The sequence below is a fragment of the Syngnathoides biaculeatus genome, chromosome 13, assembly GCF_019802595.1.
Source record: "Syngnathoides biaculeatus isolate LvHL_M chromosome 13, ASM1980259v1, whole genome shotgun sequence".
Lineage (NCBI taxonomy): Eukaryota > Metazoa > Chordata > Actinopteri > Syngnathiformes > Syngnathidae > Syngnathoides > Syngnathoides biaculeatus.
In genome coordinates, this window is record NC_084652.1 from 22,440,666 (window position 1) to 22,467,916 (window position 27,251).

Consider the following 27,251-nt stretch of genomic DNA (forward strand, 5'->3'; position numbering starts at 1 on the left):
TCCAGAATATCTCTTTCAACTCTCGGTCACATCCTACCTGTGGGGCATAGCCGCTAACCACATTATACATAACACTCTCAATTTCAAGTTTCAGCCTTATCACTCTATCTGGTACTCTTTTCACCTCCAAGATGTTCTTATTCTTCCTTTAAAATGACCCCTACTCCATTTCTCTTCCCATCTACTCCAATGTAAAATAATTTAAACCCTGCTCCTAAACTTCTAGCCTCACTACCTTTCCACCTGGTCTCTTGGATGCACAAGATATCAACCTTTCTCCTAATCATCATGTCAACCAACTCCTAACCTTTTCCTGTCATAGTCCCAACATTCAAAGTCCCTACGTTCAGTTGTAGGCTCTGTGCCTTCCTCTTCTTCTTCTGCCAACTAAGACGCTTTCCTCCTCTTCTTTGTCTTTGACCGACAGTAGCTGAATTACCACCGACGCCCTGCAAGTTAACGGTTCCAGGGGCGGGCATTGTTAATCCGGGCCACAACCAATCCAGTACGGGATTCGTTTGATGAATGCTCATTTGTGTTTGGCACAGTTTTTACGCCTCTGCATTTATCCGGGCTTGGGACCAGCCTACAGATTACACTATCTTGCGCTCCCCATAGGGCAGATAGTCAAATATTAAATCAAATAAACAAAGTCAACACACAAAGTACACAATTCAAATACTATCTAGAGTAAGTGAAAGGGTCCGAACACATATGAAGATAGAAGAAAAAGAAAGATAAAAGAGATTCAAACCACAATGTCCTTGCAGTGTTTGACATGGCAGGATTGGAGAAAGTTGAAGTTGAGGGTTGTGTCCACGTTTCCAGCATCCTCTAAGTTCTCACGTTCCTCTTTGTAGTCTTCCAACTTGCAGTCCAATGTAGGCCTCACTAGCGTTACCTTTTCGCTAGCGTTAGCTCGTCGACAGCATTACCTTGTAATTAGAGTTAGCTCATTGCTAGCATTAGCTTGTCGTTGGTTGTTTATTTTCACTCTCAATGATTGGTACGTGTCCTTGTTGTTTTTCTCTTTGTGATCTAATGTAGGCCTCGTGAACGCTAGCTCGTCGTCAGCGTTAGCTCGTCGCTAGCCTTAGCTTGTCGTTGGTTATTTAATTTCACTCTCCAATGGGTGGTCAGTGTTACCGGCCTTAGAAATGGGCAAATATGCTCCCTGGTTAAAGGATTAGAGGATATGAACGAAATGCTAATGGGATACAAACCCAGTCGGGCTCGGAGATCGACTGACTCATAGCGAAATAATGGAATGCAGGGTCCAAAGCAAACATGGTGAAGCAGCATTTAGCTATTATGTTACAAAAAAAAAAAAGAAATAAAGAGAGGTCCTTCACGTACACGTACAGAATAAATGGTTTTATCAAGGCGTGCAGTGTCCTGCTAAATTCAGTGTGAAAAGGAGTTTATGGACACACACATGGACCCACATGTAGGCACGCACACACACGCACACACACGTACTGTGTGTATGTATGTCTTGTCCTCTGCCGAACCCTTGAGATTGACTTGCCCCCTGCTGTCTGATCGAACTTATGTGAAGACCCACTGATTGCGACAAATAACTTATGAATATGCGAATTGCAGCGGCACGGTGGCACAGCTGTAGAGCGTTGGCCTCACAGAATCAGAATCAGCTTTAATGGCCATGCGCTGTAACAAGACACAAGGAATTTGTCTCCGGCAGTCGGTGCTGCCTTAGCACTTGTGTCTTAGTTTGTCTTTGGACAATGGATTACCATGTATGATTAAGGCTCTTAGCAACACTGTTTCTCTTCTTTTGTAAAAAAAAAAAAAAAAATCATTTGTACTCCTGCCCTGCCTTGTCAGCTTTGCTGCGCTAGGGTCCACCACTCCATTCCACTACACACAATCTTTCAATGGATTACTTCATTAATTATGACATAAAAATTATGCGCCAATGTTTTGCATACCACTTTATTAAACTGTGCCGTATCACTCTTAAATATTAAGCTAAAACATTGATTTTAATAAATCTAAAGGGTCAACCAAGTTTGAAAGGAAATAAATGGAATATTCTTCACTGGTTGAAGACAAATGTGAAAGCAACAAAGCTCACAAAGAGGTTGAAAACTAACTAAATAACATAAATTCCAGGTTGGATGAGCTCAGTGCAAAACTCTATATAGGAAAGGTCAAGAGAATAACAGCTAAATATGCCAGTTCTTTGAAAGAACGACTTTTCTTTGTCTTCTTCTTCTGAGACTTCTATCACACAACAGACCTGACAATTTCCTATAACTGTTCCAACCTGCATGAATCTGTTTCTTTACCTTTTTGCCACATTTGGTGTTGCTCTGGACTGCTGTATTACACGTTAAAAACAAACTAATGAGGAAAGAAACCTGTACAATAACTCAACTTGGACAGACGACACTATGTGCCACAGCCACAAAGACATAAAACCATCATTTACCAGTACACAAACAGTCATATTATGCTTGCTGAAGCAAAAACTCCACAGGTTTTAGTTAGAGTAAAATTTAGGTAACAAATAAATCATTTCTCATTTGCAAACTCTTACCAGACAGGTAGTCAGAAGTGAATGCTGGCTGGCCAGGTGGGTCCTGGCGTCCACCTGGTAAATTCACTGATGAGGTCATCCCAACACCTGTTGGAAAAAAATACATGAACAAAAATGATACCGTATATAGATGAAAATACTTCTTTCCAAACTACTGACTTCATCCACTATGGAGGCCATCAGGAGTCACAGTTCCCTGCAGTTATTTACTCACGGCGATCACTTGTGAAGAAGGATATGTGATCATATTCTTATTACACTTATTATCCCTCTTGTTAAACTCGTCCCCTAAAAGATCTCAACATTATGTTTTTTTCTGTCACTTGCTGCTTGCATGTCAAACATTCCCCCTAACTGGCTGCACTAGCCACCAAGCACCTCTCCTGATGCATCTCTCAATGCATGCGAGTATTAGTGCATCTCTGGCAATGACGCATGTAGACAAATCATGTCGCTGAAGGGGCTATTGCAACCGTTCGACCAGAAGGGAGCAACAGCATCTGTGGCTCCTTCGGCCACACTTGCTCTGAGCAGTAGTATCTTAGAATCATCACATTTGTGAGTTCCATGGAAGGACATAGAAGTGACAATGTCACTGACTCATGCACAAACTCACGTAGATGGTATAATATACATTTATCGCCATATTGAGAGCCAAAAATAGTCAAAAGGTCTATCTAATTCACAGGATTTTATGATGGACTGATTTCACTGGAGATAATGAGCCTTGCGGCACGGTGAACAAATGGTTAGCTCATCTGCCTCATAGTTCTGATGACCCAAGTTCAAATCTTGTTTGACCTGTGTGGAGTTTGCATGTTCTCCCCTTGGCTGTGTGGGGTTTTCTCCGGGTAGTCTGGTTTCCTCCCACACCCCAAAGAAATGTATGGTAGGTTAATTTGAGACTCAAAATTGTGAGTAGGTGTGAATGTGAGCAGCATTCAAACACTTTTTTCCCCCTCTGGCAATTAAGTAATTAAATTCTTGATCAGCGAACCTACTATTTTCTGCCTCGTGCCATTGTTGGGACACACCTTCACATCCTACTGGTCCAATCAGTATTAGTATGAGTATGAGTATGAGTATGAGTATTAGTATTAGTATTACTATTACTATTAGTAATATCAACACGATTCGTCACTTTAAAGTGCTCCCTTTGCACAATTGTCAATGCACTGGTCTGTAACGAGAACCGCGAACAGGTAAAGGCACTCTGCACAAGCTTAACACAATGTGAGACATTGACACAGTCTTTTTGCTTAAGTGTTCGAAATGAAGAAGAATGCATCTTGCACATCTGTGACTCTTATAAAGAATCACTCCTATAAACAGAAATGTCTCTTTTTCCATAGTTCTTGTTACTTTGTTGTTCTTTGCTCTGAATGTCGTACCAGGGCAGCACCGACTGCCGTAGAAAAAAATCCTACCAATGAAGCTGATTCTGATTCTGTAATGGTTGTATGTTCATAGGTACCCTGCTATTGAATGGCAACCAATTCATGGTCTGCCCCGCCTGTCGCCCAAAGATAGCTTGGATAGGCTCCACCTAACCTGAGACCTTAGTGAGGATAAGCGGTACGAAAGAGGAATGAATAATGAGCCTTTGGAGGAAAGGATGCTCACATTCAATAGCTTTAAAGTCTATTATAGAACAATGTATTATGTATCCTCCAAAGCATTTTGTTTCACAAGAAAAGGGCATTTTCCAGACAATAGATGGTTGAACAAGTACAACAATAATTATTTTGTTTATGCCATCTCACCAGTTTCAGACTGACATGTCTACCATCAAACAAAAGGCTCAAAGGCCAGAAAAATTGATCAGCTTTTCAAAAACTGTGATCAATCACAGGAACTCATGATTTAATAAGGGGGCAATTTCTTTTTCGCATAATGCCAGATGGTTTGGATAATATGTAAATACTCCATTAATATATATAGTTATCATTCCGAAACTGCATTTTGTGTTTACTTGGGTTGCCTTTGTAAGATATTAAAGTGGATTGATTCAAAACATAAGTTTGATGAATACAAGAAAAAAGGGAAATAAATATCAGAAGCCAGAACATTTTTCACACCACACTATATGTGTAATTTGCCCTAAAGTGATGATGCGACCGGCACTTTGTGTTGCAGACAGAGCTGAAGCGCAGGCATTTCTCCAATTTGACCACGACTGCTGGTGCAAAAATCAACGGGAAGAATAAAGCATCCATCGATTTTCTTAGCCGCTTATCCTCAGGAGGGTTGCGGGAGTGCTAGAGGCTATTCCAGCTGTCAACGGGCAGGAGGCGGAGTACACCCTGAGCTGGTTGCCAATCCCAGGGAACCTCGAGACAAACAGCCGCGCTCACATTCATGCCGAGGGGCAATCTAGAGTGTCCAATTAATGTTACATGTTTTTGGGATGTGGGAAGAAACCGGAGTGGCCGGAGAAAACCCACGCAGGCATGGGGAGAACATACAAACTCCACACAGGCAGGTCTGGGATTGAACCCGGGACCTCAGAACTGTGAGGCCAACGCTTTCCTGCTGATCCACCATGCCACCAAGAACAAAGGAGTTTTCTCTGAACAGTGTGTCCCTTACAAATGATGTCAACAGAAAAAAATTCCCACAAAACAGACTTAGTAGTGATTTTAGTCTTGTTTCTGACCTATTTGATTTTCACACAGGTTTCACCCTGCCCCCTCCTGGTGATGTCACCTTATTGTGCTGGTGGAGTTAATGCATCGCAATGATCCTCAGAGTTGAGTTGTCTGTGGCTTCACACCCCTGGTAGGGTCACCCATGGCAAAAATTTTCAACTCGCCCGCTGTACACTGGGATAAACCCTGGTCGACGAGAGGGTCACCTCTATCCACCTTCAGGTGAAAGGACAGCTCCTGAATGTTTTTTGTGCCGAAAAACCAAACAACCCAACAGCACCAAAAATGCGGCTCAGAGTACCCCAAAATATTGGGGTGATTGTTTTGATGTTTCCAAAGTTTGTAGTCGACATAAGTAGTATATCTATATTAGAATTGGTGACAATTGATCACAGTTTTAAGCAGTGCCATGAGAGTCGCTGGCCTTTTGAAGCTGAAAAGAAAAGGGAAGCATCCATCCCAGTTGTGCTGAGTATGCGCAGTGCTGGAAAAGAGAGTCATTTTCATGGTGTTCCGCTTCGTCGTACAAATCTGCTCTGTGAGCAGCCTCCCCACCTGTGCCTTGTGTGTGCTAATTACTCCTTCCTCTTCTTTTCCTTTCGGTTTGTCCCATAGGGGTTGCCACAGCATATCATCTTGTTCCATCTAAAGCCATCTCATGGATCTTTTTCTCTAACACCTACTGTCATCATGTCCTCTCTCACAACATCCATCAACCTTTTTTTTTTGGTCTTCCTCTGGCTCTTTTTCCTGGCAACTCCATCCTCAGCACCCTTCTACCAATATACTCACTCTCTCGCCTCTGAAGATGTCCAAACCATCTAAGTCTGCTCTCTCTAACCTTTTCTCCAAAACATCCAACTTTGGCTGTCTCTCTGATGAGCTCATTTCTAATCCTATCCAACCTGTTCACTCCAAGCGAGAACCTCAGCATCTTCATTTCTGCTACCTCCAGTTCTTCTTCCTGTCATTTCATCAGTGCCATCGGCTCTACTCCGTACATCATGGCCCAGCCGTCATCCTGACTTGCCTCAAAGCCACCACCATCATCCCAGTTCAAAAGAAACCATCTCACTCCTGCTACAATGACTACCACCCAGTTGCACTCGCCCCATCATTATAAAGTGCTTCAAGCGGCGAGCCATGGAGAACATGAAACTTTCCTGTCCTCCACACTGGATCCCTACTAGTATCAGTCCAACCACTCAACAGATGATGCTATCTCCACTGTCCTCCGCTCTGCCCTCACCCACCTGGAGACAAAAGACTCAGATATCAGAATGCTGTTCAGTGACTTCAGCTCAGTATTCAACACGATCATCCCCCAGCAGCTTATCCTCAAACTCGATCAACTGGGACTCAACACCTCTCAGTCGAACTGAATGTTGGACTTCCTGACATGGAGACCCCAAGCAGTTTGATCAGCAGCAACACCTCCACCACCATCATGCTCAACATAGGGACCACCGAAGCATGTGTTCTGAGCCCCTCTCTCTTCACTCTGATGACTCGTGACTCCGGACCCATATCCAACTCCAACTTCTTCATCAAGTTTGCATACGGTATGACTGTGGTTGCTCTCGTCAACAACAATGATGAGACCAGCTACAGGAGTGAGGTGAGCCGCATGGTGATATGGTGAAAGGACAACAATCTTCCTCTGAACATGGAAAAGACTAAGGAGGTCATAGTGGGCTTCAGAAGGAGGCACACCCAGGATCCCCCGTTAACCATCAACGGTGCTGCAGTAGAATGGGTGAGCAGTGCCAAATTCCTGGGTGTGCACATCTCCAAAGATTTGCCCTGCACCACTAACACCATGAGGCTCAATAGCGCCTCTACTTCCTGCAGAAACTGAAAAGAGCAAGAGTCCTGTCCCCCATCATGATCTCCTACTACAGAGGGTTGATCGAGAGCATGCTGTGCAGCAGCATTACCATGTGGTACGGCGCTTGGAACACCTCCTGCCCCAAGATTCTGCAACACAGTGTGAGAGCAACTGAGAAGATAATCAGTCTCTATCTCCCCTCCCTTCTGTACATTCATCACACCCGCCTCACTTGCAAAGCTACCAGGATCACAGGTGACCCAACTCACCCATCCCACTGCCTCTTCATACTGCTGCAATCAGGGAGGTGACTGCAGTGCCTTCAAAACAAAACCAACGGACTCAAAGACAGTTTCTTTCACCAGGCAGTCAAGGATGCTCAACTCCCTCTCTGCTTTGCCCCCATTATTATCCCTCCCTGGCACCCACCACCATTGACTCAACACCAGAAATTAAGATCATGCATAAACTGCACTTTAAGCACTGTATTCGCTTTGCCCTTGGAGTACTGTGTACATTACCCAATTGATTATTCTGCTACACAGTTGAGAAAACCCTATACAGTAATTTAATACACTGACCATAATACAGAACCGTTTACATTGCTGGTCAAAACACCGATACCACACATCTATGTATACTCTATATAGGAATTGCAGATGTAACGTAGACAGATTTACCACATTGGTTACATTGTCCATCATATAAGGTACAATGTACATATCTTAGACTGACCAGTTTATTTATATTTCATTTATTTACTTTTTCCTGTTTAGACGATAACCACCACATGTCTAAGAGGAATGCTAAATGTATGTTGCATGTCGATGAATGTAAAACACATCTGACATTGAAGTTACTTGAAATAAAGATGTCGGCATGGTGGAGCAGCTAGTTGGAGCATTGTCCACACAGTTCTGGGAACCAGGGTTTGAATCCCAGCCCTGTCTATGTGGCATTTGCATATTCTCTCCGTACTTGTCTGGGTTTTCTCCAGCCACTCTGGTTTCCTCACACTTCTGTAGAAGTGTGTATTAATTGAAGACTCCAAATTGCCCTGAGGCGTGATTGTGAGTGCGACTGTTGTTTGTCTCCGTGTGCCCTGCGATTGGCTGGCATCCAGTTCATGATGTACTGCGCCTCCTGCCCGATGATAGCTGGGATGGGCTCCAGCACTTTCGTGACACGTGAAGAAAACTGGCTCTGAACATAGATAGATAGATAGATAGATAGATAGATAGATAGATAGATAGATAGATAGATAGATAGAGATAGATAGATAGATAGATAGATAGATAGATAGATAGATAGATAGATAGATAGATAGATAGATAGATAGATAGAGATAGATAGATAGATAGATAGATAGATAGATAGATAGATAGATAGATAGATAGATAGATAGATAGATAGATAGATAGATAGATAGATAGATAGATAGGATAAAGGTACCATCTGGCATCTGTGTTACTCCCAATGACATGGGTAACTTACACAGTGTTACGGCACCATTTCTCCTGAAAGGTACGTACAGGTTTTGGAGAAACATGTTGCTATCCCAGAAATATCCCAAAATCTTTTTCAGGGGGCCTCTGCTTATTTCAACAAGGCAATGCGAAACCACATTCTGCACGTGTCAAAACAGCGTGGCTTTGTAGTAAAAGAGTACAGGTACTAGACTGGTCTGCCTGCTGTCCAGACCTGTCTCCCAATCAAAATGTGTGTCACATTATGAAGCGTAAAATACCCTGGTCGATTGAACTGCTGAAGCTGTACTTCAAGCAAGAATGGAAAATAATTCCATCTACAAACCTTCAAGAATTGGTGTCCAAAATGTCCCAATTTTATTGGAATTGGATTTGTAGTACTGGTACATTCCTGTACCTCTATATTATGTCATGAATTGGGTCTCCACTTCTGTTACTGATGTCACACCAAGACATGTGGGGGCGTGTTAATTTGGGTGATGAAAAAGGGGCATTCCAAGGGCAAATAGTTATTGAGCAATTGCAACCGATTGTTATTATTGGAAATGACTGCCAGTTTCATTTTCTTGTGCAAAAAAAAATATGAATTCAATTAGTTGTTAAGTATGGATCACAAAGACTCCATCCCCCTTTTAAAGAAAATAAAAATGCAGGAGGGAATTGTTATTATTTATTATTGTTATTGTATTTCTTCTCTTTCAGGAAACTTTCCTATTGGATGAAACAGGTTTTTGATTAACGTGGTGCGTTTAGTGTGCTGGTGATCAGCACATTCTTTGCTCCATGCTTGTATTGAACTGTTTTTTCTTTTAAATATAAAATATATTAAATGTATCTTGTGAATCAATGCTAATGGTGTGCCAGAAATTTGAGCAATTAGAAAGGTAAAAAGGCAGTAAAAAGATCCAGTGTGTGACAGAGTTCACATATGTACACACTTTGAATGTGGAATTCAGTCGGCCTCTGAGAATTGCAGTCATTCTCCAGGCTGAAGGTCAAACATCTTCTTTTAAGTCTAACTGCATTTCTGCATCACTAAACTGAAAGCCGTCCCTACATTTCTCGTGCAAGTAAAAACATCCAAAGTGGGGTACCACCCCAAAAATAGATATCCATTGCCTGGGTGGGAGTGAGTGGTTTAAAATCAACATCATGTACTGCAGATGCAAAGCTGACCTTTTCCTTTTTACTTCTTTGTGCAGGTGCACAGTTACTCCTCACATGCTCTTGAAAGTTAAGTCAGTTGTTATGACAGAGGCAATACAAGCCCTATCACTGAGTAATGCCCTGTTAGACAAAAAAAAAAGTAAAATAGCATTACATCATAGTGCAGATATGAATCTGTTACGTGCTACGATTATGACAGCTGGTGGGGAGGTTCTTTTTGCAATGTGTCGTGACTGGGATATATGGTACATCATGATATCAAGTGACAACATGACCAATCAAGTGATGTTACAATATTATTTCATCAACATTGTGTGTCATTCAATGACAACTGAAAACACAGCTAATAATGATAAACTCGGGCACTGCAAGGAGGGCAAGCCTTAAACTGAAACGCAAGTGACATCAAAGCCTAATTATGAAGTTAATTTAACCAGAGTTACAATCCCAGCAGGATGGTAGTTGCAATTACCAAAATGAATACAGTATGTTCAGAGCAGGGGTGCTCAATGTGTCAATCGCGATCAAGCAGTCTTGGTCGATCATGGGACGGCGACATATGCCAATGTTCCCTCTAAACTGCGCGTGTGCACAATTGTGCACTGCTGATGCAGTCTCTGCAGATATTCTGCGTTGCGCACAAAAAAAAAAAAAAAAAATCCAATGCAAATTGAAAGTATAACACAGCTATTCTGTTTGTGGCATTTTGCAATGTGATTCAATGAGTGAGGGATGACTGGTTGTTACATCCAATGGCACAATTCACTTACAGTGATGAAAATAAGTATTTGAACACCCTGCTATATAGCAAGTTCTCCCACTTAGAAATCATGGAGAGGTCTGACATTTTCATCATAGGTGCATGTCTACTGTGAGAGAGATAATCTAAAAAGAAAAATCCAATCCATCACAATGTATGATTTTTTTAACGATTTATTTGTGTGATACAGCCCCAAATAAGTATTTGAACACCTGAGAAAACCAGCGTGAATATTTGGTACAGTAGCCTTTGTTTGCAATTACAGAGGTCAAACGTTTCCTGTAGTTGTTCACCAGGTTTGTACACACTGCAGGAGGGATTTTGGCCCACTCCTCCACACAGATCTTCTCTAGATCAGACAGGTTTCTGAGCTGTCGCTGAGAAACACAGAGTTTCAGCTCACTCCAAAGATTTTCCATTGGGTTTAGGACGACCCAGCCACGACCCATCTTCAATGCTCTGACTGAAGGAAAGAGGGTGTTCCCCAAAATCTCACAATACATGGGCGTGGTCATCCTCTCCTTAATACAGTGCAGTGGTCCTGTTCCATGTGCAGAAAAACACCCCCAAAGCATGATGCTACCACCCCCATGCTCCATAGTAGGGATGGTGTTCTTGGGATGGAACTCATCATTCGTCTTCCTCCAAACACGGTTCGTGGAATCATGATCAAAAAGTTAAATTTTGGTCTCATCTGACAACAGCACTTTCTGCCATGACTTGTCTGTATCATCCAAATGGTCGTTGGCAAATTTAAGACGGGCCTTGACATGTGCTGCTTTAAGCAGGGGAACCTTCTGTGCCATGCATGATTTCAAACCATGACATCTGAGTGTATTACCAACAGTCATCTTGGAAACGGTGGTCTGAGCTTTTTTCAGCTCATTGACCAAGTCCTGTTGTCTAGTCCTGGGCTGATTTCTCACCTTTCTAAGGATCATTGAGACTTCACGAGGTAATGTCTTGCATGGGGCTCCACTCCAATTGAGATTGACCGTTATGTTTAGCTTCTTCCATTTTGTAATGATTGCTCCAACAGTGGACCTTTTTTCACCAAGCTGCTTGGCAATTTCTCCGTAGCCCTTTCCAACCATGTGGAGTTGTACAATTTTGTCTCTAGTGTCTTAGGAAAGCTCTTTGGTCTTGGCCACGTTCCAAGTTTGAGTCTTACTGATTGTATGGGGTGGACATGTGTCTTTCTGCAGGTAACGACCTCACACAAGTGCATCTGATTCAGGATAATACATGGAGTGGAGATGGACTTTTTAAGGTGGACTAAGAGGTCTTTGAGTGTCGGAATTCTCGCTGATAGACAGGTGTTCAAATACTTATTTGCAGCTGTATCACTCCAATAAATCCTTTTAAAAAATCATACATTGTGATTTCTGGATTTTTCTTTTTAGATTATCTCTCTTACAGTGGACATGCACCTACGATGAAAATTTCAGACCCTTCCATGATTTCTAAGTGGGAGAGCTTGCAATATAGCAGGGTGTTCAAATACTTATTTTCTTCACTGTACATACATGTGCGAGATATGTATCAATTTGTACTTGCTAAGAAACATCGAGATGTTGGGCCAATTTACCTGTTGAGATTCAAGATATGGCTCCATTCTCTGTACTCATCAATGAAGTGGAGTCCAATGGAGGAGATTTCAAAATGAGGCACTCTTGCTCAGTAATAGCCATAAACGAACTGGACTGCTAAGAGGAGTTGATTGGCTGTGGTCTGCACTTCTTCAAGTCAAACGTGGAGTGACCTTTGACACTTTAATTAATTGTGTTCAGCGCCAGGGGCTTTATTAAATTAGTCATGTTGCTGGCCTTACTAACGATGTTAATGTTGCACATATTGCACCGTGTTTCATTAGTATCAGTTTAGTAAGTGGTGTCTGAATTTTGACCTCGGGACATTTTCATGTATGATGAGCAAAGTTGGCACATATATGCCGCAACCATGTGTAACTTTGCTAGAAATCTCTGTCAGAATTATAAATCTTGATCATTTGACCAATTGTGGGGTACAACCTGAACTGGTTGCCAGCCCATCACAGGGCACATGGAGACAGACAATAGTCGCACTCACAAAAACACTTGGGTGCAAATTAGAGTGTCCAATTAAAGCATATTTTTGGTATGTGGGAGGAAACCTACGGAAGCCCTAAAGGGACATTGAAAAAAAAACGTATTGAAAAAAAACCCTTTTTTTTCTCGTTGTAATGAGTAAGTTACTCATTGCAATGAGTTAGTTACTCATTGTATTAAGTTACTCATTGCAATGAGTAAGTTTCTCATAGTAATGAGTAAGTTTCTCATTGTAATGAGAATCTTTCTCAGTGTAATGAGAAACTTTCTTAATGTAATGAGAAACATTCTAATTGTAATGAGTAACTTACTCAATACAATGTGTAACTTACTCATTGCAATGAGTAACTTACCCATTACAACGAGAAATGCAAGTTATTTTTTCAAGTAAGAGAGAGAGAAGTTTTAAGTTAAGAGAGTAAGTTTCTCATTGTAATGAGTAACTGGTCCATTGCATGTCTGCATGTATAAAAGACCCTTTTTCATTTCAGTTTACATTTCTAGGCAACAATGAGAAAACAGGAGTTAGTTCAGTTGTATTTTCATCTAGGACTTTATTATAAAGACATTGCTGCTTTACTTGCAAGTCGTCACGATTATGTTGTGTCTGAAAGACATTTAAAAAGAATTTTGAAGTCTTTTAGTCTGGTTCGGCGCAAAGAACACCCCACTTTGGATCGTGGAGTTCATTTTATCCAAGAACGTTTACAAACATCTGGTCAGCTCTGTGGGTACAGGTGGATGTAGACAAAATGCAAGGAAGATGGATTACATGTCAAGAAAGAACAGGTGCGCTTAATTTTAAAAGAACTTGATCCAAGAAATGTTGAACTCAGAAGGAGGAGACGCCTCCATCGCCGAAGCTATTTCGCAAAAGGTCCCAATTACATTTGGCATTTCGACTCATGCGATAAACTTAAACCATTTGGGATATGTATTAATGGCTGGATTGTTGTGTTTTCCCAGAAAAATCATCTGGATGGATGCGTTCACGACCACCAGTGACCCAAAAATCGTTGGAGGTTACTACATGGAGGCAGTCCACAGATTAAGTGGTACTCCAAGGATTGCAAGAGGCGACCAGGGCACAGAGAACGTGAAAATCAGAGACTTTCAGCAATATCTCTGTCGCAACATTCACGATGGCACCAGTATTGATAGTTACATCAAAGGCGCAAGCACAGCTAATCAGCGCATAGAGTTGGTGGGCTTCCTCAGAAGGGAATCAATTGAATTCTACATCTCTCTCTTTACTGACCTGAAAGACCGTGGTTTGTTCAACGGGACATATTTGGACAGAAATCTCATTCAGTTCTGCTGCCTGGGAATAATTCAGGTAAGCTGTGTAATTTAATGTTCAAACTTTTTCAAACAATGAAATGCTTACCCATTAATCCCGTATCCACAACAGAAAGTTAATTTAACAAAGTAGTTGCTCTCGTATTTAACAATGAGTGTATATATTTATTTAAAGTAGAGTAGTAAATCTGATGCACTTACAATTGATTCAATGATTCTGACCTTCTGTGTTACTTAACTAAAGGGTTCAGTGACTTTTGGCCAGCAATGTTTTTGTCCCAATAGTTGTTTTCACATCAGGTCCGGAGCGCTACATGGTAGTGACACATCTAAAGCGATGCATCTATTTCTCCAGGATGAATTAGATGAGATCATCCGTGTGAGGGATGCACACATCATCTGACCGTCGAAGAATCCCAGGGTACCCAGTGGCCGTCCCCAAATCATGTACGCATTCCCAGAACTCTATTCAACTTGTGACTGCATATCCCCAGTTGACAAAACAGATGTAGAGTTGTGTTGGAATGACTGCAGGTTTCGTCCAGCGGTGCCATCTGACACAGACATCTACAGCATCTGCAATATTCTGATGGTGGAGTCACAGATGCATCTTCCAGCTGATCCTTATCAGGCATTGGAGCGATACCTCCATTTGAGGCATGAGATAATAACTGCCCTCTAATTTGAGACCTAAATACCTTTGGACTCCTTAACTGAACATTTCTTTGAACAGGTATTCACAATCCACTATGGTTTATTGCAGGGGTGTCAACTTTTTTTTTGTTGCAGGCCACACTGTGGTTGTGGTTTCTCTCAAATCACCATTTTCATTGTGAATCCCCATTAATCTATTATACCTATTTTAAAATATATGTACCTATTTTAAGATATACATACTGGCCCAATTGTTTTTGCTTCATGTCTGTGTAGATTGTCATGCATCCGGTCAGGATAACCCACGAAATATTTATTTGAAACTACTGGGTTCTTCTGATTTTCCAAACATCTAATGACCCAAGCCAGTATTCTATTCGGCGAGCAAAAAAACAGCTATCAATAGCATTATTGGAAAAAAAAAAAAGCTGCCATTGTATTTGTATCAAACATTTATTTTTAAGTGCCGAGTGAACAATTGTATAAAAGGAGCAATAAAAACATGCTAAATGTGCAAATGGTGCTTGAAAGAAGTTAACATCACTTTTTCAAAGCCTTTCAATCATCAACTATGTTTGCACGTCTTAAATTTACAAGGACTTGTCTCTTATTGGGGTCTGATGATGCTGCACCATTGCTCGATGACAGAGGCTCCTCATTTGCTGTAGCGTACTGCAAGATATTAAAAAAACCCATACTCATCAGTTCATCCATTAGTGAACAAAATATCATTCAACAAAAAAAATAATGGCCCCATTCCAAATTATTGTATTTTTGCATTGTTTCATCACTTTAATCATCGAACAATGTAAATAGACCAATATAGCAGGTGAATTTAATATGCTGTTTTCAATGACGATTTTATTTATTAGACAAAAATGTATCTTAGCCTTTGCCAGTGTGTAAAGTAAATAAAGTAACTGACAAGTTTGGGAGGGTTTCAAAGGCCATTACTAAATCTTTAGGATTCCAGTGAACCAAAGCAAGAGCGACTATCCTCAAATAGAGAAAACATGGAACAGTGGTGAACCTTTCCAGAAGTGGCCGGCCTACGAAGATTACCAATAAAATAGCAATTGCGATCAAGGATGCCACATAGAAACTCAAGAAAACTAAAGAACTGCAAGCCTCCCTTTCCTCAGTTAAGATCACTGATTATAACAACCAGAAAGAGACTGAACAAAAAGGAACCCATGGCAGAGTTTGAATGCCAAAACCACTGATGCTCAGGAAGAACATAAATGCTTCTCTTACTTTTACAGAAAAACAAAGGATCTGAATGATTCCCAAGACTTTTGTAAGAATATATGGGTTGATGAGATGAAAATTGAGCTTTTTCCAAAGGTATGTCATATCCGACATACAGGTAGCACATCATATCAAAAAAACTTACTATCAAGAGTCAAACATGGAGATGTGTAGTGCAATGGATAGTCTTGGGCTGCTTTTCTCCTTCAGGACTTTGGACCATGAATTCTGCTCTTGACAAGAAAACGCTTTTGTGATTTCAAGTTGAAGCGCACTTGGGTTCTGTAGCAGGACAATGGTCCAAAATACACAAGCAAATCGACTTCTGAATGGAAAAAAAAAAAAGGAAATGTATTGGCATGATCTTAAAAAAAAGCTGTTCATGTTGAACCAAGACAATTCCGCAAGATAGAACAAAAATATCTCCACAGAGATGTAAATACTCATTGCCAGTTATAGAAAATGCTCGATTTCAGTTGTTGGTGCTGAGGGTGGGCCAACTAGTTATTCAGTTTACGGGATATTACTTTGTCACATAGGTCCAAGTAACTTTGAAGATTTTATTTTCTTCTAATAAATGAAATCAGCATTTAAAATAGCAATTTAAGTTCACTTTGGTTATATTTGTTTAATAAATGGGGAAAATGCTTCTCTTAAAAAGTATGAGGGTTTGAGAAGAGGACCACTATTTTTTTCACAGCACTATAGGCAATACATTTCTTTGTGTTTTTTTTTTTTCAAGCAATGTTATAACTTCATTCCACACAGACTATACCTGCATCCTGTTTACCTCATATGGATTCCAGGAGGGAAGGGTGGAGTCTTGGTCATCATCATCGCCAGTAATTGGTCTAAACTGTACATCATCATCAGGGGATGCTTCTATGACAAGGAGTGGATCGAAAACGTCACCGAACCATTGTTCACCATTTTCATTTGACACAGTCATTAAATGGCCTCCCTAATAATCATGGATGCCTTCTGACTGTCCGAGAGCTACAGAAGATAGACGATGAAAGATTTCTGTGTTGGTCATCTTGGACCCTAAACTCGAGTGATTCATTTGCTCTCCTCTCTGTTATTGATGACAAGAAAAACAGCAAAAAGCATATCAAAAGTAAAGTGACATGGGAAAAAAAACGTTTCTTCACAAAATCCAATCCCATGGAAGTTTTGCAATGAACTTTGAAAGTTTATTCCAAAAACAAGCACATTTTTTTTCTTTTTTCGCATGTCACATTATGAGCTCCAATTTGCTCATGTGTAATGTAGATGTAGATGTAACCTAAATGTCACTACACAAAACTGAAACTTTTGATTCATTTTTGTTTGAATTTAAAAAAATATTGTTTAAACAATTTGGCAAGAATTATTCCAATACCTGTTCCATATTCAGTATATTAGAGACTATTCCATGGTTTACCTACATTGAGCAAGTGAGAGCTGGATCTAGAGCAAAGGAAATTTCTGAGTGAGCCACTTGGTTGTTTCTAGTCCTGCTGTGCTGATGTCTGTAAGACAGTCTCCTCAAAGATCGTCTCTGCATTGGCAGCAATAAAGAAAGTTGTTAGCAGATCAGCACATTGTAGGTTTATATAGTCATGCTGCCCCATTGTTGCTCTTTTCCCCCCAAATATAGGTGACGGGACAGTCAACGACAGGTAAGAGCATCTGCCTCACAGTTCTGTAGACTGGGGTTCAAATCACTGTAATTCATGCCCCAAACATCAAATTTAAAATGGTGTCTTTACTATTTTAATATGTGCATTACCCTATGTATTAAAAACACATGTAAGAGAAGCTGTCTTACTTTCATTGGTGGATCATCTGTGGGGTCGGTGTCCGAGGATAAATCAGAGAGCTGTATTACTTTGGTTTTGGAGCTTGTGTAAATGCGCAGCATGGCTAGTTTACTTTGCTCGTATAGCTAACCAACAGTGACACCACAAGCCACTCAATTATTACTATAATCATGTACATCAAAGTCTTCACATGGTCCTTTGAGCGAACGTCCATTTGGAAAAAAACAAGTCTTTGCCTGTCTCTAGCAGCACCGCCATTGTTGTTTTGTCAACAGACAAGTGCCATGTTCCACCTCCACCTCTTGCTCTGACTTGATACGAGCCGCTCTGAAAGTGGAGCCACCCCATTTCAAGATGGCGCGTGACTTTGACGGCACCTTTAGTTCTAATAGTGCCACGGTCGGTATTAGCTCTCAGTTCGTTCCTGCACCTTTCTCTGATACGTAGCATAAGCGTGTCTTTAACATCTCACTTCCACCCTGGTTTTAGTCTGTCAGGCTTCTGCATTGACAAAATGCTCTGAGTGCAAGTCGGACTCCATATCTGACGAAATACTGTCCTAACTCTTCATCTGTCATAACACATATGACGTTAATATCGATCAGTAAGAAGAAAGACGCGGGTTACAAATGAAAAAGAAATGAAGCCTATACTGCTATATTCGCGTGATAAAAATTTACAGTTATACTCACCTTATCTTCTTTGAGTTGATCGATGACACTGTCGGGTATATTCCTTGTTTTGAGGAAACAGACCAAGTTGCCATTCTCTCAACTGGTGTGCTCAATGCAAGTTGTAGTTTACAACTACCTGAACGCAGGAAGCTCCCGCCAGCTAGCTGTAGTTTATGGCTGCCTGAATGCAGGAACCTACCGCTAGCTAGCAGGTAAATAAGCTACGACCCATAGGTAGAGGTTTCTCGACACTTCTGCATTACAATGAGAAACCTACTCATTGCAATGAGTAACTTACTCATTACAATGAGAAAAACAAGTTAGGGGTTTTTTTCAATACGTTTTTTTTTCAATGTCCCTTTATGGGCTCCGTGTATTTTTCAGTTTACATGAAATTCATGATATACACTATGTATTTATTTTTTCATGTTTTTTAAACATTATTTGTTCGTTTTTTCATTAATATTTGCTTGACAATCTTAAAGATCGAAGCGGGAACTTAAATGTTAACTACATCAAAATTTATAAATCAAAACATCACATTCATTATAAGCAGTGGTTTGCATCAGTTTATTTAAGACAAAAGTACAGAATCGGGTTGTATTTCCTACCATGTTGTCAGTTTCTAGGCTCCTTGACAAGTAAAAGTATGGCTTGAATCTCAAAAGGCAAATTTATACTTTATCATTATCCATTCATCCATCCATTTTCTGAGCCAGTTACTCTCACGAGGGTCGTGGAAGTGCTGGAGCCAATCCTAGCTGTCATTGGGCAGAAGGCGGGGTACGCCCTGAACTGGTTGACAGGCAATCACAGGGCACATAGAGACAGACAACAGTAGCACTCATCACACCTCGGGGCAATTTAGAGTCTCCACCTAATTTAGGTTTTTGGGATGTGGGAGGAAACCGGAGTGCCCAGAGCCAGAGAAAATCCAAGCAGGCATGGGGAGAACATGCAAATTCCAGACAGGAGTCTGAACCCGGGTCAGCAAAACAGGTTGTGTCAAGTAAGTTGCCATGCCATGAATAGCAATGGAGCAAATTGATAGTGATTGGCTTGAGTGGCTCGGGTTCATGTGTTGAGCTGAGCCCGAGGACCAACTCTCAAATTAAACACCAGATGTCGCCAAACCAAATTATACTTGATTGGGTTCCCAGCACGGCAAAGATCTCTCTGATAGATGTAGCCTTCCCACTTAGCATCTCATCGCATTGCATACATATACCAAAGTCAGCAACCTTAAGAACCCAATTATTGTCATATCTTTGTATTCACATCTTGTTTTTGACATAAAGACATCAACAGGATGTGTTTCAGCAGCTGTTCACACCCTGCGGTTTCCAACGGTTTTTCACCAGCGAAGCACACCTGCCTACAAGTGACAAACAGGATGTTTGCATCATCGCTGGGTTGCTGAACAGGGAGCGTGTGACACCCTTGAGTTACCACACAGGATGTTTGCAAGCAACTGATCTTAACTGTTTTTCCATTGAACCTTTAGTAAAGAATATGATGCTTTGAAACTGCTTTGTGAAAGGAATATAACCTGTGTATGACTTTCTCTCTCAGACAAGGCAACACACGATGTGCAACCAATGAGAATAAGCCTGAGAATGCATGAGAGAATTGTATTCACAAGAACGTTGATACTTTTATGCTATTGCTTAAAAACTAGAGTGGAACTGAACGCAAGTTTGTGGTTACATTTACAGGAATCCACCTGTTGATTAAAAGGGGAAATGACAGTTGAGTTTGCGAGCGCCTGGCCCCAATTTGAGTGAGCTAAGAGGGGCGTGACAAGTCAACCCAGGGATGGCGAAAGGGGCTTAATAGGATAACTAAGAGAGCCCTTCCCACTGGGCGTAGATACAGCCAAAACCTTCCAGAATGTTCCACCGAAAAGCTATAAAAACCTTGGATATGGTGGTCAGAGGCTCCTTGCTCGTTTCATGCTGACAAAGAGACATGTCTTTCTATGGGGAGTAATAGTCGTGTGGCAAGCTGACTGGGAGAAGTCTTCGAGCAACTTGGGATGCTTATTTTTTGACTACTCCATCTAAGATTGGGCGCAAGTAAAATAACTACTATAATAAGGTAAAGGCAGGATAATACCAGCGATATTACGTGGTTACCTTAGAAGGGCAAGTTGGCTTGACAATTTATCCTTAATCCTAAAATTCCTTATTACTAAATTAGGCTACGAGCTTCGTAGGACTTAATCACTCCTAACAGGCTCACTCAAAAATGTCTATTTTCCTGAATTTCTAATGGTTTTGAATGCTTTTAATCTTACTTCATTTTTATTACATTTTACTACTTTTATCATTTATCTCAACCTACGTACCATCAGTATTATCATTTTAATCATTTATCCTTTTATTGATTTATGTTCAATTAACATCGAATTTTGCCTTAACATTGAAATCATACCCCGCGACTGGCGGAAGTAATTGTTGAGTAATGAATGTTATCTGAACGATTTTTACAATTTTATTAAATACTTAAAACTTCCATTTTCATCTATCTCTGTCTTTCTTATATTGAGTTGTCTCATTATTACCATTCAACCTCATTAAAGATCGATCGTCAACGACATTAAAATCATTTAGTCGTAAAATTCTATTTTAATCAGTCACTCATTGATAATCTCCATCTTAAAATAAAACCAATCCGTACGATCCTAAAAAGGATTGTTAAATTTACTTTAAATTTAGGTCAATGACAAGTGCCATCGATTCATAAGAGATGAAGCTGCTGTAAAAGCAGAGCGATCACTTTATCACCCTTATTCTCTGTAAGGTTACTCGACAAGGGCTGATAAGTGAGGGCAGACCGTATTGGCTCTGCAAAACTAAAGGCAGTTAGTTCACCTAGGCGTATTCATCTCGACACCGACTTAAGAAGGTCCCGTCCCCCTGCACCCACGGCGTTAGAGTCAGCTGGGGTAAAGGGGGAGCTTAACCCTTTAACTGGAGAGTCGGTCACGTCATTTTTCCCGATTAGTCCTACGGATAAGCGGAATCTGACAAATGTTAACCTGCAGGCCATTGGTGGAAATTCAGCGACTGTGGGTCAAAGACAAAGAAGAGGAGGAAAGCGGGTTCTTCTGCCGAACAAGAAGAAGAATAAAGAGAGCCTACAACTGAGTATAGGGACTTTGAACATTGGGACGATGACAGGAAAAGCTCAAGAGTTGGTTGATACCATGATTAGGAGAAAAGTTGATATCTTGTGCATCCAACAGGGCAGGTGGAAAGGTAGCAAGGCTAGAAGTTTAGGGACAGCGCTTGAATAATTTTACCATGGAGTAGATGGGAAGAGAAATTGAGTGGGGGTTATTTTAAAGTAAGAGCTGGCAAAGAATGTCTTGGTGGTGAAAAAAAAAAAACATCAGATCGAAACTTGAAATTGAGGGTGTTATGTATAATGTGATTAGCAGCTATCTCCCACAAGTAGGATGAAAGATAAATTCTGTAAGGAACTAGAGGAAGAACTTCTAAGCATTCCAGACACAGAGAGAGTTGTGATTGGTGCAGATTGTAATGGACATGTTGATGGAGAAAACAGGGACGATGAAGAAGTGATGGGTACGTACGGCATCAAGGAAAGGAACTTGAGGGACAGATGGTGGTGGACTTTGCAAAAAGGATGGAAATGGGAGTAGTGAAAACTTTTTTTCAGAAGCAGCAGGAACATAGAGTGACCTGCAAGAGCGGAGGTAGAAGCACCCAGGTGGATTATATTTTGTGCAGACAATGTAATGGGAGCCCAAACATACCTCCCGAAGGAGCAAACATGAAACATGAAGATGACACCCCACAGTTTGACGCAGTTGGCCCATGTTCCCACGGGAACGGGAGGACAAGTAGATGGTATGTTTGTTGTGGCATGCCAATGCTAACTGGATTGATCTTCCAAAAGTTCAGACGACCTCTATGTCTTTTAAGAAAAGGTATATAAATAAATTTCAAATCTCCCTTTCATAGCCAAGATGTTTGAGAAAGTTTTTTTTAATCAACAAATCAATTTATTGAATATAAATGCACTTTGACACAAATTTCAATCTGGTTTCCAAAATCATCACAGTACAAAGTCTGCTCTTATCAAAGTGCCAAATGATATAAGGTTGAATAATGATACATGAATGGTGTCAATTTTGGTCTTGTTGGATTTTTGTGCAGTTTTTGATATGGTCGATCATAATATACTGCTGAACAGGTTGGAAATGTGGGTAGGACTAAGTGGAACGGTCCTTAAATGGTTTAGGACCTACCTGCAGGAAAGGAGTTCCTTTTTAACCATCTGAAGTGCTGAATCTCAACAAATGGCAATGACCTATTGGGTCCCTCAAGGGTCAGTTCCTGGATCCCTCCTATTCAGCTTGTATATGATATCATTGGACCAAATTTTTCAAAACTTTAATTTTGACTGTGATAACTATTCAAATGACACAGAGTTATATTTAGCACTGTGTCCAGATGACTACAGTTCAATTGATGTGTTGTGCCACCGTCTAAAGCAGATAAATAACTGGGTGAGCCAAAATTTTCAACTAAACCACAGCAACACTGAGACAATTGTTTTTGGCAATAAAGAAAATAGAATTGCTGTTAGTAAATACCTGGACTCACTATCTTTAAAAACCAAAGATCAAGACCGAAATCTTGGTGATTTTGATGGATTCTGACCTGACCTTCAACAGTCATATCAAATCAATCACAAAAACGGCCTTTACCATCAAACAAAGATAGTTAGAGTGAAGGTTTGTATGTGTCAACCAGACCAGGACAAGCTGATCCATGGTTTTATCCCAAGTTGACTTGACTACTATAATGGTCTTCTGACTGGACTCCCCCAAAAGAGCATTCAACAGCTGCAGCTCATTCAGAATGCTGCAGCTCGGGTTCAGACCAGAACAAAGAGGTCAGAGCATATAGCTTTAATTCTAAAGTCCTTCCACTGGCTTACAGTCAGCTTTAATTTGAGCTCAGGTGTGGAAAAAAAAAAACATTTTGGCCCCTCCTCCAGGGACAGAAAAGGGCCAGCACCACTCTTGGCTAACTCTCTTGCAACGCGCTCTTGGAACATGCGTTCTTCCTGGCCTGTGCTCAGTGTTTTTGAGCCTTCTGAAATATACTAGGATCTCCCCGATTAAAGCTGCACAGCCTCACCGTCACCGAGGTGACCCTGACCCATCAAAGATCAGCCTCAGTAGATGAGGATACTTACCCATGCTCGAAGCAAACAAATGAGCCCCATGCACTGGCTTTGACCCTCCTAAGAGCAGCTGTTCCCTCAGGCTGCATCCGGACGGTCGACCTGCCTGCGTGTGTGTGTGTGTGTGTGTGTGTGTGTGTGTGTGTGTGTGTATCTGTGCCTACACACACATATATTTACTGTCAGTAGATGGTGGGAACCACATTTGGTTGATGCAACTGGGGTTTAGTTTTGATTGACAATGTGATAGGAATCATGTGAGGCTGGAGGTGCTTCACTGTTCTTGTTGTGCACATCTTGGCCTCTGAGGGGCAGTGTGGTGCACACAAAGTAAGTTTCTTTCGGCTTGTGCCTTTAGGGGTCGCCACATCATGTCATCTCAGATGAGCACTCACATTTGTTTGGCACAGTTTTTACGCCGGATGCCCTTCCTGACGCAACGGCTCTTGGGGAGTAGAGGCCCCAGTGAGATACGAACTCACGACGCCTGGTTTACCAAACCAATGCTCTCACCACTGAGCTGTGAGGGCTCCGAGGGTGGCACACACAAAGAAATATGGAATATACACACTTGCAGTAACACAGCAAGTAGATGTCATGATTTATTGATTGAATATTGTTAATTTGCAATTTTTTTTCAAGACTATATGCCAGAGTGTTGTTATATTGCCCTGATACAGCCTTTGTGTGCCAGTACTTTGTAGTTATATTTTGAGTTATACGTGCCACAAGTTCAATGGTAATTTTCATTAGCTCGTCATTGTGCTTTTTCATTCATGTCTTAGGTTGGAGCTACCAATTTTTGTGATGAAAAAAAAAAAGAATTAGTCTGTTGTGTATTTCAAGATTCAACAGGTGCTATTCTTTTGTGATGCATTTAGTTTTACATTGAACTTCAACTGGAGTGTCAATAAATGACTTTTAGCAAGTGACATTCCCCCTTACTCCTTGCTACCTTGGCAACTTAGCAAAGTGTAGTTGTGATCATGTGAGATGTGCATGTCACTGGGTGCTGGAAAGTTGGAGTGACACATGGAATCGACTGCTTGTACTGAGTTAAGAGCGGGAAAAACTGATATATCAGATTCAGTCTGGTCCAATCCGATCCACATCCTACAACACATGGTGAGTGAAACATTTGGCGAAACATCTCGATCACGTTCATCCTCTGACAATTTAAAGAGATGATGATTTTCAGTCAACTTCCACTCAACAAACTAACTGTATTTGCATGATCTGTTTTTCACACATTATCATGCATGAACTTGTAAAGCATCTTCTAGACAAACATTATAATGCTTATAATGCATTATTATTATTGTTATTATTATTATTAATGTTTTTTTAATCTTCACCAGCCTAAAGTTATGCCTAATGACAAAGTACAGCAATCAACACCTCATTCCAAAAAATATCTTCCTTTTTGACTCTGAGTGAAATGTTTGTAGTGACTCACCAATTTTGGCGTCCTTTCCATCCAGCAAAGGTCGGTAGTCACTCTTGGTCATTGTCTCTCCCACCTTGTTGTCATAGCTCTCTTTCTCCAGCGCACTCATGAAGTCTCTCTTCAGTATAGCCTCAGCCGGGGTGCCACCTGGGACTCCGCCTCCGCCTCCACCCAGAGCATCACGCAGGCTCAGGTCCATAGTCTTCGAACTAGAGAAATGAAATAGACATACACGCACAAAAATCAAGCTATTCTTATCTCCTTCCTCCCAAAGTCGCTTCACAGCCTGTTTGAAATCTACAAATGAGCAATGTGGGACAGGATGCTTATGACTCTTTTCCCAGAGAGGATCACATTTAAATGTACGATTCCAGTCAACAACTACAGAGGATCTGTTAGTCTCTCTCAAACTAGAAGAATTTGGTCTGTTCACAAAATGTAAATACAATGTTAAATAACACTCCTATACTCCATTTGTCCATTATCTCTGCCACTGGGAAACTTTAGCCTATCCCGTTTGCATAGGATATGGACCACACCACGACTCGATTCATTTGAAGAAGAATTGATACCATGCCAGCTGTGTGAAATTAGACAATGTACTACTACACTCTTAAAAACCACAAAAAACACTTTTTGCTGTTTTACTTACTGACTTTGGTGATTGGTAATTATGTTAATTTTAAGTTGGAGCCCTAGTTGAAATCTTACTGTATGGACATTGCATTTACTGGTCCCTTCAAACTATCGCTTCACTATTGTACTGTACATAAAGGTCAGTTAAGACTGCTGTAAGACTATTATGTTTTGACTATTCTTGCTTTGTGTACTGGGGGACAATGATGCTGGAGGATAAAATGACCGCATCCAAAATATTCATACAAAGTTCAAGGCACACAAATCTCCAAAAAGCTGTACTAGGTAGGGATTGAAGATTCGTGTTGAATTAAGTGTTAAGTTAAATTCAAAATTAAATACTTGATTAAGAAGCATACCTTGTGTAGGTACTAATAGTTACTGTATTTGTGCTCATCATTCTGTTGGGAGTGACTGTAACATGTACCACATACAGTACTAAATATATCTACGGATCTTGTTTGATCTGCGTCACATGTCTGGGATGCACAAAAATCATCAGGGACACATGAAACATATTTAATATAATCCATTGATGCGTGGTTTAAGAACCGCTTTAGTTGTGCGTATGTGTGTGTGTGTGTGTTGCTGATGAGCTGCCACACACAGCGAATCAAAAGTACAAATACTGTCTTAGTCCCAGCTATTATCATTCCTTAAATACTGTCTATTGGACAATTTTTTTTTAGGACTTGATAAATTTTCATTGTTGTGGTAACACCCGCCTCACTGCTCACAACACAGCAACCCACTGGCAGAATGATGGTAGAAGCACACAATTGGTACAAAGGGGACGTTAACTGGTTATTATATTATATTATATTAGACATTGTGCAAGTTAATAAGTTAGTGAGCTATGGGCTGGAGCATCATTATTATTATACATCATTAAAACATCAGCCTGAATGGCTCGGTAAAAACCTTGGCTTTGAAGTCCTGGCTGACCTCCTGAACTGCTCAACAAAGCACCTCACTTTGGGTGCCCACCGGTCTGACCCTGATTTATGTATGTTTTTGTAAAACAAAGCCCAAGTCTGTTTAAGTTTTACCCAATCTATTTTATATATTATTCTACATTACAATGACAATGTTGAATGTTCTTATAATTGAAAGTTATTTGTTCTTAAAAATCATGTGCAATACTTGAATTATTGTATTATGTCTATAACAGGGGTTGGCAACCCGTGGCTCTTTCATCCATATGTTGGGGCTCTGCCTGGCTTGGGAAAATAAATTTGAAGTGTCCAACTGAAGTATGTTAATCCAAAAAACATGTAGCATATCTTTATTAAGTCAAACTTCTTTCTTCAAACCTTGTGCAATTCCACTCATCACCATTCACCTTCTTCAGAGATGTCTGACAGCACTTGACATGTCAGCCAGCATGTTTGACAGCTGGCATGCGCGGAAAGCCCAGCAAAATATTAAAATGAAATTATATGTGTATCATTATTTTTCATCACTCAAAATATGCGTCACAGTCTTCTAGACGGCGCCGCACCTCACAGACGGCAGCTTACAGTCCTGTGTAGGGATGAAAATAATTTCCTACAGCACCAATTTGCAGACGCTGTGCATGGAGATTGAGGAGCAGAAGTCCCAATAACCGCATAAAATAAATATTCAGGCAGTTGTTTTGCAAATATTTATTTTCATTGTTAAATGAAATTGTGCTCTTTTTCCATTGTATTGTAATACCCTCAGCAACGTGGAAGATGGGTCACCACTGGGTTT

General features: G+C 40.8%; 1 protein-coding gene and 1 long non-coding RNA gene across 2 annotated transcripts in view; both read right to left on the minus strand.

Moving 5' to 3' along the window:
• LOC133511053 (microtubule-associated protein 4-like) overlaps window positions 1-27,251 on the minus strand; it is a 119,222-nt gene that overhangs the window by 14,821 nt on the left and 77,150 nt on the right. The window contains exons 2-3 of the mRNA XM_061839640.1: window positions 24,891-25,090; window positions 2,561-2,647 (exon numbers count right to left, since the gene is read on the minus strand). Coding sequence (XP_061695624.1) covers window positions 2,561-2,647; window positions 24,891-25,090 — 287 coding nt within the window. The remainder of the gene's footprint in view (window positions 1-2,560; window positions 2,648-24,890; window positions 25,091-27,251) is intronic.
• On the minus strand, window positions 14,925-18,184 carry LOC133511342 (uncharacterized). The gene is made up of 4 exons (XR_009797879.1): window positions 17,549-18,184; window positions 17,166-17,278; window positions 16,529-16,620; window positions 14,925-15,162 (listed from the first exon to the last, which is right to left on the minus strand). It is a non-coding gene; the product is annotated as an uncharacterized LOC133511342 (long non-coding RNA).